We start from the raw sequence: 14383 nt of genomic DNA, 5'->3' as shown, positions 1-14383 counted from the left end.
AGGGCAAATTCTCATGTAATTTTCATAAATAGTTCCCAAAGTAAATACAATTATTGTCCCCATTTTTCATACGGCAAGTTAAAGCTCAGAAGAGGTTTAAAACCTATCCATATTAGATAGCTGATAAGAATAAGACCAACTGAATTTTAAACTTGTGCCTGTTTTCATAGCATTCAGGCTAGGTTGCCTAAATGTTTACATATTATATGAGCAATTTCAACCAAATATTCTTGCTCTCAAACATCTGTTGTTGTTATGTGCCATGGAGTTGGTTCCGACTCACAGCGACCCTGTACAGGATTTCCAAGGCTGTAAATCGTTACGGGAGCAGAAAGCCTCATCTTTCTCCCATGAAACAGCTGGTAGTTTCGAACCTCTGACCTTACGATTCGCAGCCCGAATTCATAACCACTATGCTACCAGAGCTCCTTTAATCATCTACTACACACTGTAAAAGCAAGATAATCTGTTTATCATGATTTCCCTTCCTCATCAAATTCAGACTCCTTTTCACAGTCTGTGTGTGAACTGATACAATCTTTCTAAGTTACATTAATCACAGTAGATAACTTACAAAATCACAATACTTAATACTCTTTAGTACCACTCTTAATGCCAGTCACAAAAACTTAACGCACTCTTCAATTTTTCAGATTAAAGAAGCTGATTGACCAAGATACCAAGTCCCAGGAAAAGAAGCAGAAGGAAAAGGAGAAGAGTGTCACCGCCCTGAAGGAGGAGCTAACCAAACTGAAGTCTTTTGCTTTGATGGTGGTGGATGAACAACAAAGGCTGACCATACAGCTTGCCCTTCAAAGACAGAAAATCCAAGACCTGACCACAAGTGAAAAGCAGACACACGCCAAACTAGCCCTTGCTGAAGCCAGAGCTCAGGAAGAAGAGCAGAAGGCAACCAGACTAGAGGAAGAACTGCAAACGCAGACCACAAACTTTCACCAGAACCAAGAAGCAATTATGGCGAAGCTCACCAATGAGGACGGCCAAAATCATCAGCTTAGACAAAAGCTGGCAGCACTCAGCCGGCAAATTGATGAGTTAGAAGAGACAAACAGGTCCTTAAGAAAAGCAGAAGAAGAGCTGCAAGATATAAAAGAAAAGATCAGCAAGGGAGAATATGGAAACTCTGGTATCATGGCTGAAGTGGAGGCGCTCAGGAAGCGCGTGCTAGAAATGGAAGGGAAAGATGAGGAGCTCATAAAAATGGAAGAGCAGTGCAGAGATCTCAATAAGAGGCTTGAAAAGGAAACAGCCCAGAGTAAAGACTTTAAACTAGAGGTTGAAAAACTCAATAAAAGGATTATGGCGCTGGAAAAATTAGAAGATGCTTTCAACAAAAGCAAAGAAGAGTGTTACTCTCTGAAATGCAATTTAGAAAAAGAAAGGATGACCACCAAGCAGTTGTCTCAAGAACTAGACAGTTTAAAAGAGAGACTCAAAGAGCTAGAAGCCATTGAAAGTCGGCTGGAAAAGGCAGAATTCACCCTAAAAGAGGATTTAACTAAATTGAAAACATTAACTGTGATGCTTGTAGATGAACGGAAGACAATGAGTGAGAAATTGAAGCAAACTGAAGATAAGTTGCAAGCTGCTGCTTCTCAGCTTCAAGTGGAGCAAAATAAAGTGACAACGGTTACTGAGAAGTTAATTGAGGAAACTAAAAGAGCTCTCAAGTCCAAAACTGATGTGGAAGAAAAGATATACAGTGTAACCAAGGAGAGAGATGATCTAAAAAACAAGCTGCAAGCAGAAGCAGAAAAAGGAAATGATCTCCTGGCAAAAGTTAGTATGTTGAAAAATAAGCTTCACTCATTGGAAGCAATTGAGAAAGATTCCTTAAAAAACAAATTAAAACAAGACTCTGGTAAATCCACAACTTTACATCAAGAAAACAATAAGATTAAAGAGCTCTCTCAAGAAGTGGAAAGACTGAAATTAAAGCTGAAGGACATGAAAGCTATTGAAGATGACCTCATGAAAACAGAAGATGAATATGAGACACTAGAACGAAGGTATGCTAGTGAACGAGACAAAGCTCAATTTTTATCTGAAGAGCTGGAACATGTTAAAATAGAACTCGCCAAGTACAAATTAGCAGAAAAGACAGAGTCCAGTGACGAACAATGGCTTTTTAAAAGGCTTCAAGAGGAAGAGGCTAAATCAGGACATCTCTCAAGAGAAGTGGATGCATTAAAGGAGAAAATTCATGAATACATGACAACTGAGGACCTAATATGTCACCTCCAGGAAGATCACTTATTTCTGCAAAAGAAACTCAATCAACAAGAAAACAGGAACAGAGATTTAGGAAGAGAAATTGAAACCCTCACTAAAGAGTTAGAGAGGTACCGACATTTCAGTAAGACTCTCCGGCCTAATCTCAATGGAAGAAGAATCTCTGACCCTCAGGTATTTTCTAAAGAAGTCCAAACAGAAGCAGCAGACAATGAACCACCTGACTATAAGAGTCTCATTCCTCTGGAACGAGCAGTCATCAATGGTCAGTTATATGAGGAGAGTGAGGACCAGGATGAGGATCCGAATGATGAGGAATCAGTACTGTCCGTCAAATGCAACTCATCAACTCCCTGTCCAGTTAACAGGAAGCTTTGGATTCCTTGGATGAAATCCAAAGAGAGCCATCCTCAGAATGGAAAAATACCATCTAAACCCAATGGCAACTTTGTGCAACCTGGAGATCTGGTCCTAAGCCACACACCCGGGCAGCCGCTTCATATAAAGGTTACACCAGACCATGTCCAAAACACAGCCACTCTTGAAATCACAAGCCCAACCACAGAGAGCCCTCACTCCTACACAAGCACAGCGGTGATACCGAACTGCGGGACTCCAAAGCAAAGGATAACCATCCTTCAAAATGCCTCCATAACGACAGTGAAATCCAAAACTTCCACAGAAGGACTCCCACATTTAGAACAAGGCATGTCCCCAGTTACTATGGCAACATTTGCCAGAGCTCAGACCCCAGAGTCTTGTGGTTCTATAACTCCAGAAAGGACAATGTCACCTATTCAGGTTTTGGCTGTGACTGGTTCAACTAGCTCTCCTGAACAGGGACGTTCCCCAGAGCCAATAGAAATCAGTGCCAAGCACGCGATTTTCAGAGTCTCCCCAGACCGGCAGTCATCATGGCAGTTTCAACGTTCAAATAGTAATAGTTCAAGTGTGATAACTACTGAGGATAATAAAATCCACATTCACTTAGGAAGTTCTTACATGCAAGCTGTGGCCAGCCCCGCGAGACCTGCCAGCCCTTCAACACCACCGCAGGATAACCGAACTCAAAGCTTAGCTAATGGGGCACTAACCAAAACAACCAATAAAGTCACCAGCAGTATTACTATTACACCAACAGCAACACCTCTTCCTCGACAATCACAAATTACAGTAAGTAATATATATAACTGATCACCCTCACCCTCATCCAGCCCATACTGACATTCTTGCAAGGAACTCAGTCCTTTTATAATCATCCCTCAAAATCCCCCAAAAGACTGACTGAACTTGTACTTTGGGAACGTTTGTGCATGAATCAATACAAGACTATCTCAAACTAACTAAATGTTGCCTGCATAGTCATATCAAGTGTGCACTTACTGTATATCTTTTTCATTTACATACCTGTATGGAAAATATTTAGTCTGCACTTGTATAAATACATCTGTATGTATTTCATTTGCTATAACTCACATTAATTTGATTGCAACTTGTCTTGGTGAAATACTTTAACATTACAAAACAGTAAATAATTTGTTATTTTTACCGCTGCTTGCTGGATTTTCTTTTGGTCATTTAGTTTTGCATTTTTGCATGTACAATAGAATTTTATTTCCTCTTCATAATGTCTATTAATCCTTCCTTTAAAAACAAAAACCCAAAAAAACCCAGGACCTACTTGTCATACACAGTCAAATTTGATCACATGTTAAAGGAGGAGGAAGTGATTCAAATATACCAAAATGTTTGTCTCTCTGATTTCAAAGTGAAGTATAGATATCTCAAAAGCAAATTTAACTTCAAGCTTCAGATGTGTCTTAATGTCCATGGTGGCTAGCACAGAACTTGGCACATAATAGGTGCTAGTATATGTCTACTGAAAATAACTGAATAGAATAGTATTAAAATTTTTGCTTCTAGTAAGAACATATTAGCTGATGGTGAAAGTAAAAAGCTTGAAAAAGTGATAGGGAGCCTGAGAAAGCGCATCTGGAAATACAAGTTACCACGACAATCGAGAGTTGATTGTCTTTCTACAAAGACCAAGCCCCTCATAAGACATTTATGTCTACACCCAAACCTTGTTATCAGCCACTAGTTATTGAACTCTCAGATCTGTTTCAAAGAAAAAATGCCAATTATTTCCTTCTCCCTAGGTCCCAAAATAGTTTGAGTTACTTATTTTAGGTACTATCTAAGGAGCTCTGGTAGCGTAGTGGTTACGAATCGGGCTGCGAACCTAAAGGGCTGCGAAACTACCAGCTGTTCCGTGGGAGAAAGATGAGGCTTTCTGCTCCCGTAAAGATTTACAGCCTCAGAAACACCGTGCAGGGTCGCTATGAGTCGGAACCGACTCCACAGCATATAACCAGCCAACCCTCCTAATAAACGGTATGCATTCAGAAGACTTAATTGCATTGTTTTATCTTTTTTAAGCTTTCAACAAGCAAATAAAATCCAAAGATAGTTATGAACACAAATAATCATTAAAAAAAAATAATTATGTAGTATGTTAGTTGAGCAAAGTAGTTTCCTGTGAATTTCTTCTTCAATGATTGCTATATGATATTATACATTTATATGGAATATAGACATAGCATCAGCCACGGCATCACAAAAATTGTTATACCTGGCTCCTGGGACTCCCTGGGTATAACACATAGTGGCTGAGAACACTAATTCTCAGAAGAGCTAGTTAAATTACATGTTAAATTACAAATCTGGTCCCTAAATCATATTCCAAATAGATGATTTCAGACAAAGCAGCTCATCATCATTTTCCCTTTTCCAACCCCTAAACTGTTCATTTAGTATACTCAGTTTTGTTGCCAGTTATTGATTTTAAACACAATTCATTCAGACACTCAGGCAAACTTGAGAAGATACTTAAAAGTAAAAGGAATATTTCAGAATTATGCCCGTTTCCCCTGCAAAATCAATTTCATGATAGCAAAGCAAGGATTTGTTGACAGAAACACTTCCATGGTGATGAACTGCAACACCAACGCTTGCACTTGCATCATCATTAAATAAATTTGGATGAAAGCTGAGGTTGGTGATGAATGAGAAAGCTTCTGTTTAAACACATTTATCTTGGGAATCGGCAGTGATCCAACTGTATTACAAAATACACAATGGTCTATGTGTTTTTCAAATTTATTATTATTTTTAAGTCACCTTGGCCTGAAATTTCAGAAGGAACTACACACTTCATATTCCGTCTTTCAAAGTAGACCTTAATAATGCTGTTGCATGAGATCTTTCTCCAGATAATAATGGAGAGAATACATGTAAAGTTTTAGATGGTAGTGATCAAATGTCAAAAAATTATGAATAAAACTAGAAAGTATTCCAGAGCAAAGTCTTCCCAGTGCTTCCCAATCTTTGTCATGTTGTTGGCACAAACAGAAAACATGCACAGCATTGGAGAAAAGGAATAAAGTGGCAGAGATAACTGGCCCAAGGGCTCCCATGAGTCCAGACCTCTCCTGGCTGTTCCCACAAGGGCTGAGGGACTCCATTCCTGGCATACCTGTAACTAATAGAGTTTGGGAAGCTTTGTGCTATTCATCACCCCACTTGATTTGTAAGGATTCACTTTCCTACTCTGATGGAAGCCAGAGCATTTTTCTATAACAAAGTGAGCACAACTCCTGTGCTCCATGGTTATAATGTTCAAAGCCTTGTAGGCTTCCCAAGTGGCTAATCTACTGCGACTGGAAATTTACTGAACCTTCAGGGATTACCTCTCCTTTAGAGGAAGGTTCACTACTGAGAGGATTCCTTCAGCATAATTCATATCAGCATCAAAGTCAACATTGAGTAACAGATTAATAACTTTTATGTACATTATTAAAAGTACCACTAAAGCTCAAGGTAAAGAGAATCATTTCTGAAAAAGCATCTTCCCCTTTCAATAAACGAACACGTGACACATTCTAGATTTTTGCCCTTTAATAATATTAAAAACAATTTCTTACATACTTTTTTGGTTTGTGTGTGTGTGAGTGAGTTTGGGAGGTTACAATACTTCCTGTACATTCACATATAATCACAGAAGACCCTTGACAAACCGGGAAAGAGATCTATAGGAAGTGATGCTGCAAAATCTCCAGATGAACTAGTGGTAGAAGCCTGCAAAGAGGCTTGCATTCTTTGGAGTAAAGAAAGTCCATGAGTGGACTATGGAAGACAGCTAATTGTTTATTTGTTAAGTGCTATCCAGTCAGTTGACTCAGAGTGACCCTGTATAGCAGGGGTGGTGGTGGTGGTGGTTGTGTGCTGTGGAGTCGGTTCTGACTTATAGTGACCCTGCAAAGGGTTTCTGAGGCTGTAAATCTTTATGGGAGCGGAAAGCCACATCTTTCTCCCATGGAACAGCTGGGACTCTAACTGCTGACCTTGAGGTTCGCAGCCGGACTCGTAACTACTACGCTACCACAGCTCCTTGTATAACAGGGGTAGGGAAACTTTTTTTTTCTGCCAAAATTTGTAACATCATTCATGGGCCATACAAAATTATCAACTTGAAAATTAGCCTGCTCGCTGCTGGATATGTACTGGATTGCTAACCACAAGGCAGTGGTTCAAACTCACTGTGATTTAAATTCACCGCTTCTCAGAAGCCCTATACAGAGTCACTATGAGTCAGAAACGACTTGACAGCACTTAACAACGACAGCAGCCTGTATTGTGGAAAATACCTGTAAGTAATTCACTGCAATGTGCTTAATAAAGGCACTTTTCCCTGAAAAAAAAAAAATTACTGAATTTTACGAAATCACTTATTCTTTGCTATGTATATTTTCACCAAATTAATAAATATATAAAGTTAAAAAGAAAAATCCAGTTCCCTCCCTATTCATACCATCCTATCACTTATAAAATTTGGCAACTGGTAGTTAACCTTTGCATTTGTATAAAAACATCTTAAGTCAATAGGTTTCTTGACACAGGCAATTTTGTCATTCAAAATAAATCATTATTATGAAGGGGAAAAAAATTAGCCTGCTATATTTGGTCAGACATTTCATTAATTCAACCCTAATGTGATGGCTGGAACTGAGGTTGCCTTGGCAGAGCCAGACCCAATGATTTTGCCGGCATTATGGGCCCCGCAGGCTGTACAATTCCCATCCCTCCTGTATAGGGTTTCCAAGGAGCAGCTGGTGAGTTTGAACTGCCCACTCTTGCAGTTAGCAGTCCACTGCAGATCCTACTGTACAACACTAAGGTATCTTCCTCTCATTGGTCAAAGTTCCAGCTTCAGAACCAAATTTCATTTTATTCACAATTCCAATAATTCTTTTTTAAGCCACAGCATCCCATCACAAATTTGAATCATTTTACCACATGTTCTGTTCCATTTAAAGCAATGGCAAAACTATTCCCCAAAGGAGGCTACTGCTCCCTAGGGGCACTGGCAAAAACAAAATCCTCTCCTTTACTGGAAGAACAATGTGTAATAATACAGTTAGATCTTTCCATATAAAGAAAGTTTTGATACTTGTTCTGGATAATGACAGTATTGGAAAACTCTACTTCTAATGTCTCCACAACTATATTTCATAATGAAAAGACATTATAGGCTTCGTAGCATCTTCATGGCACTTGATGGACAAAATTAAGGACACTGTGACATGGTAAAATAAATAGATTAAAATTGTTTAGACACATGTAACCTAAAGATACTATGTTGATTGTTGATTGAAGTATGACTCCAAATAAAACAAGTTTTTAGCAGTTTCTTTGCTTTACAAAATGAGTCTCCTTCACAACCAGTTAGACAAAGGTAGGAAACAACCATTAAATTAACGAACACTCTAGTTTTCCTGTACCTTAGTTTCTCCTACCAAGTTTTTTTTTCCTTCAAAATTATTGCTTTGCAATCCCAAGAGAAAATATGCTAAGGTGCCATCAAGTCAGTTCCAACCTACAGTGATCCTATATAGTGTTTCCAAGGAGCGGTTGGTGAGACTGAAACGCTAACCTTGCAGTTGAAGCAGACCTTGTGATCCAGTGTTTATCCTACATTGCCACACCAGGAGAAAAAGAATTAAAAACACATGACATAAATTTTTTAAATCACTGTTTTTCAAAATCAAGTTCAAGACACCTATATGTTACTAATAATAAGTCCCAACCAGAACTATGAAACCAGATGCTTAGGGGGCTAGAACTCCAGAATTCGCATTTTAACAAGCTTTTCCACATGCAACAATTTGAATTTCAGTTTTAGAAGTTCCTGTTTTGATCATCAAAACTCTGCCATTGAGCTGATTCGGACTCACAGCAACCTCAAATAGGGTTTTTAAGACTAAATCGTTGGAGTCCTGGTGTGGCACTGTGGGTTAATGCGCTGGACCACAAAGTTGGTTTGAATCGCAAGGTCGGCAGTCAACTCACCAGCCACTCCTCTGAAACCCTATACAGGGTTGTTATCGGTCAGCACCAACTTGATAGCTCTTAACAACAAGAAGACTTACACCATTATCAGAGCAGTCAGTCTCTTTCTCCTGTGGAGCAGCTTGTGAGTTTGAACTGTCACCCTTACATTCAGAAGCCCAATGCCTAACCCATAACACCACCAGGGCTCCTTTCCTGTATTGATAAATATTGGCAAATTTGTTCTCACTAATAGCCTTAAGCTCTCAGAATGAATTACATCGGTATCAAGAATTGTGACTATTCTGCCCTCTAGCGGCTGGCATGACAACTAGAAGGCTCATTCCCCAAGTTTTCTTTCTATTCAAATGAGACACCTTAATAAAAAGCACCATTTTATTGTGTGGGAAAGTTCCCAGTTCTATAATGTACCAAAGCATAGATGCCGGAACTTTTACTTGAGTTGTAACAGGCTGTCTGACACCTACAGCTCTTGTCTCCCAGATTCCCAGGCCCTCAACTTAACCCTATAGCATTTCTTGGGAATGGTCCAGAACACACATTAAGGAGTGCAGTTGGATGAACCAAAACAAAGCACTCTATTCACCTAAGACCTTAGCAAAGCAAATGCAAAAAAGACTGAGTAAGACAAGTAGTTTACCAAAGTCCCCAAACCTTAACACTCCCTTTGAATTCATTTTCATTTAGATTAAACTCCTAACACTTTGCTTTCCAATTGATGAACACTTTCTACTTTTCAAGCTAAATCAAGAAGAGTAAATCTTTTGTGCAAATAACCAGAGCAGGCATTCCCCAAAGGCAATGCTGTGGGGTAAAGAATCCTCAGGGAGTTCAGCAAGTTAACTGGCCAACAACTCTAAGTACTTTATAATTTGATAATGAATTAACACCCTTCACTTGGCAATACTTAGATTTTTTTCATCATGCCATCAGGACATCAGGTTTTACATTTACTACGCTGCCATTAAAATGTACCCCAATCTCAGCTGTAGCCTTGCTAGCCCAGGGATAATCCTCTTTATTTGTTGTCCTATTTTAAAATTTCACTGTCAAAATCAATAAAATTTATATGATTTCAGGCAAATTATATATATATTTAAAAAACACCTTAAACTAGTTTTCTTATTTTTGTGAGTTTTCCCCACATAGCCTATGATCCTGTATGATAGAATTTTTGTAGTTACCTGAGACCAACCACCACTGCCTATGAGTCTACTACAACTGAAAAGTACTCACGATGACTCCACGTGTGTTAGAGCAGAACTTGTGCTCCATAGGGTTTTCCTTCTTTTTTCATACTTCGTGTTATGAAAGAACAATATGCACAACAGAATAGACACCAGTTCAACCATTCTACATTTACAATTCAGAGACACTAACTACATTCTTTATGCATCCTGGTGTGGCTTCTTAGAATAAGCCCTTGACTGTGGTTTGAACCGCAAGGTAAGAAGTTCAAACACACAAGCTGCTCCTTGGAAACCCTATACAGGGTCACTATGAGTCAGAACTGATTCACTGACTCGATGGCACTTAACACCAGTTACATTCTTTGAGTTATGTAACCATCCTCAAAGTCCTTTTCCAAGTTGTTCCTCCCCATCAACAAATTCACTGACTCCCTGTTTCCTATCTAATCCTGATCCCATATAAATAAATCTTAAAAGAGCACAATGGTCAAGATGGACATTTTCTACTAGTGGCGCTGTGGGTTAATGCATAGGACTGCAAAGTCATTTGAAATGCAAGGTCAGCAGTTCAAGCTCACCAGCTGCTCCTCAGAAACCCTTTACAAGGTTGCTATTGGTGGAAACCAACTTGATAGCACTTAACAACAACAACAAGCTAAACTGCTGCTTGTTTTTAAAAAGATTTCAGTCTTTAAGGTTTTAAGATTGACTCAGGGCAATAGTTTCTGGAGCTCATCTAGCCTCCATAACTCTAGAAAATACAGCTTCCATGTGAATTTTACATTCTGTTCTGCATTTTCCCCCTTTTGATCAGGATTTTTCTATAGAATCTTTGATCGAAATGTCCAGTAATGATAGTCAGGTTCATCTGGTCACAGGCTGTTATTTATGGAGACAATTAACACCATAGTCCATTTCTGCCTCTTATTCTTTATTCTCCTTCTTCCTCTGTTGCTCCATGTGAACAGAGACTAATTGTACCTTTGGAAAGCCACTTGCAACTTCTAAGACCCTAGGCACTACATGATCTAAGAGGTAGAAGAGAAACACTAAACGTATTGTTAAGCCATTATTGCCATGACCTTAAACCTTTAATCCAAGAACCAAATCCCATGAGGTGTCTGCTTGTACATAAGCAGACTGAGCAGCTAACTCATTTTTTCATTCTTGTAAATGTATCATACAACTTTGGCCAATTCAGTTTTGACAGGTGTACAACTTGACAGCAATACATAGGGTTTCTGAAGTAAATCACCCGGCCCTCCTGACAGATCCTTCTGGATGGACATACAACTCACTTGCTCTTTACAGTGAGCAGTCAAATGCATTTGCAACCACTTGCATAACCCAGGGAATCTTGAGACCTCCCTTTTTTGTTTGTTTGTTTGTTTGTTTGTTTCAGATTGTTTTTTCTTTTTTAAAGGCTAGTCATGTTTGGACAACTAAATATATATACAAATGTAGACCCCATAGATCAACAAAACATATCTTACTTTCTGCCATTCCTGGGTGAAGGTGAGTTTACTGTCTGACATGTCCCTCATGAGTCTTAGTGACATGCAGTGTCTTCCCTTTATAGCATCACATGGACCCAAACCATAAATTCAACGATCACGACATACTGAAATGCCTATCTCTCTTATCCAACAGACAGGAAGGTAGTATGGAACCCCAAAATTATTGATCCTTGAAGGGCTTATTAGGGAGGCAAGGAAATGAGACAAGAAACTAGGGCACCAGAATTCTATTTAGTGACAAACTTTAAAAGTCAATAATAATAAACTGGAGGTTAGGGAGAATTACGGAGTCCTGGTGTGGCACTGTAGGATAAGCACTCAACCATAGGGCTGGTTTGAACCACAGAGTCGGTGGTTCAAACTCACCAACTGCTTGGAAATCCTATACAGGGTCACTTAGGACCGACTGGAGGGCACTCAACAACAACAGCAACCTAGAAAATTACAATAACAGGTTTCACAAAGAGCTAGACTTGGTGATCTCTAAAATCACATATGGTTCTAACTTTCAATGACTTTTTATAGTCCTTGAGTCTTGCCACCCTCCTTTGGTCCTTAACAGCTCTTTGGAAAAATACAGTTGGGATACAAATAAACCAACAAATTACTTCCTGAGTTTTTTTCAGAATCTTAAAAGACATTTTCTCTTTCTTCAGATTCCCACTTGTAGGTGTCATAACTACCAAATAGTCTAAAAAAATTTATTTCCTTCCCTAAGAATCTATGAATTCAATTTCTATAATTGCCATAGTATCAGTTCTTTTTCCATTAAATTAAGGTTTCTCAGCTTCAGCATTATTGATATCTTGGGCTGCATTGTTATTGTTGTAGGGGGATGTCCTGTGCACTGTAGGATATTTAAGAACATCTTTGATCTTTACCAACTAGATGCCAAATAGCAGCCTCCCAATTATGACAAACAAAAATGCCTCCAGACATTCCCGGGAGGGCAGAAGCACGGCTAGATGAGGACTACTGCGTTAGAGATATGGACTGATCCACTCTATGAGCCAGTCCCTCTTTCATATAACTCACTGTTATTTGAAAAAATAATCTGTCTGATGTACAGAGAAGAACTTTAAATCTGATTAAAAATACGACTTAAAATAATTTAAAAATCTGCTCTAAAGGTGTTTTTACTCACTTGTGAGATTGGCCTAAAGCATGTGCATATTTGAACACCTGTAGTTGTATAAATACTTCCTTTATAAGATGGTACCTTTGTTGGAGACAAACATTATAGACTTTCAGATGAGCTTTCCATTTCTCACATGCCCTTGAGAGAGTTACAGAGAAGTCTAGACAACCAACACCTTTGCCTTACTGAGGGAAAATAGTGGATTCATAAGAACTTAAGAGGTAAGTCCGTGTCTACTATTTGTTGTTGTTGTTAAGTGCCGTTGAGTTGGTTCTGACCCTTAGCAACCCTGTATAGGGTTTCCAAGGAGTGGCTGGTGGGTTAGAACCGCCATCTTGCAGTTCAAATCAACCTTAAGTACCTTATTCTACAGCACCACACCAGGACTCCTCCCTTACTATTTTGTTGTTGTTAGGTGCCATCGAGTCGGTACCGAACCATAGCTACCTTTCCAAAGCATTGTCTCTGAAGTTTCAATTCCCTTTAAACTATGGCCACCACAGGCATGAATGTCTTCTATTAGAAAACATTCCTGAACAAATTACCTATAAGAATGGATGCTGACAAATAATTATTTGTCAGCATCCATTATTGCTCAAAGCTGTCTAGACAACTGTACAAATGCAAGATTTAGAATCTAAGGCAGAAATTGAGGACTGCCTTAAAAGGTAATTAGGAACACAACACAATGTAGAGAAGGAAATGTACAGACGGTAGGAATTTAGAGGAGGTTACTCTGGTGTGGAGGGAAGGGATGTCATGTGATGGTAGTTATGTGCCGTGGAGTACGTTATGACACATAGCGACCCCGTATAGGGTTTTCTGAGGCTGTAAAGCCTCATCTATCTCTCGCAGAACAGCCAGTAGTTTAGATTTGTAACCACTGTGCTACCAGAGCACCTTGGAGGAAAGGGATAAGATTTTGGAAAACAGATGAGATTTGAGCAAGGCCTGGGGATGAAGACAATGAGCAACACAGCATGGCTTAAAGACAATGAGCAACACAGCATGGCTTAAATTGAGAAAGAGGGATTAAGGCTCTAAGGGCAAGGAGCTAGAGGGAGCTCTGTGTTCTGATAGAACACTTTGGGACAGTTAGGGAACATAACAAAGGGGAGAAAACAAGCACTTTAGATAATATTATTTCACTTGTTTTATACAACACTATGATGTAAATATCATCACAATTTCAGAGATAAAAATAATTAAGACTCAGAAGGAAAGTTGTTTCAGGTCATTCCATTACACAGATCTGACTTCAGTCTCATTTTCTTTCCATGACAATATATGGAGAAGCCACTTCAATAAGATGGAAATACAATAAATTACATTCAATCCATTCCATTACTCATGGGGACTGGCAAGTGCCCTAAAATTACCTCCCTATGCTCTACCTCACAAATCTGCCACTTCAGCCAGAACATTCAAGATGCTACCTAAACATCCCTTCTTCCTACTCAGTCCCCCTCATGGACAGAATTTTCACTTCTCATCAAGTGAAATCCAACCCACACGAAAAGATCTGGTTTAAGTCTTACCTTTCCTGAAACCTTCCATGAGCAGCACAGCTGAGAGTGAGCTGCTACTCCTTCCAAATCCTCCCACTTCACTGAAGCCTTGGCTTGGTGGATACCAAAATATAATGAAAGTGAGAAGCCAAGTCCCATACAAATGGACAGGCATGGGGAAGGCTGATCCAGGGATAGTGCTCAGGGTAGCAGATGGGAGAAAGTACAACTAAGAAGTCATCATCAGACAGCTCTGTACTCAGAGAACAATGGGCAACAACCAGAACCCACCCCATCCCAAAGCAGGGTTCTACAAGCAAACACCAGTCATCAACATGTGTCTCTGCTCAGTCTCAGAGGTGGCTGGAG

General features: G+C 39.3%; 1 protein-coding gene across 3 annotated transcripts in view; it reads left to right on the top strand.

The window, feature by feature from the left end:
- Positions 1-3803, top strand: part of FILIP1L (filamin A interacting protein 1-like) — a 118554-nt gene extending 114751 nt beyond the window's left edge. The window contains exons 1-2 of one of the 3 annotated variants that reach the window (XM_006868610.1): positions 655-1167; positions 1210-3712. In XM_006868610.1, the coding sequence (XP_006868672.1) occupies positions 769-1167; positions 1210-3447 (2637 nt within the window). In that variant the 5' untranslated portion in view covers positions 655-768 and the 3' untranslated portion in view covers positions 3448-3712. Of the gene's footprint in view, positions 1-653 lie in introns of those variants that run through there. The other 2 variants (XM_006868609.1, XM_006868608.1) reach the window with 2 other exon arrangements.
- The last annotated feature ends 10580 nt before the right edge of the window (positions 3804-14383 follow it).

Source organism: Chrysochloris asiatica, unplaced genomic scaffold (genome assembly GCF_000296735.1).
Source record: "Chrysochloris asiatica unplaced genomic scaffold, ChrAsi1.0 scaffold00120, whole genome shotgun sequence".
NCBI lineage: Eukaryota > Metazoa > Chordata > Mammalia > Afrosoricida > Chrysochloridae > Chrysochloris > Chrysochloris asiatica.
The sequence above is the reverse complement of the archived record's forward strand: the minus strand, read 5'-3'. Positions and strand labels throughout refer to the sequence as shown.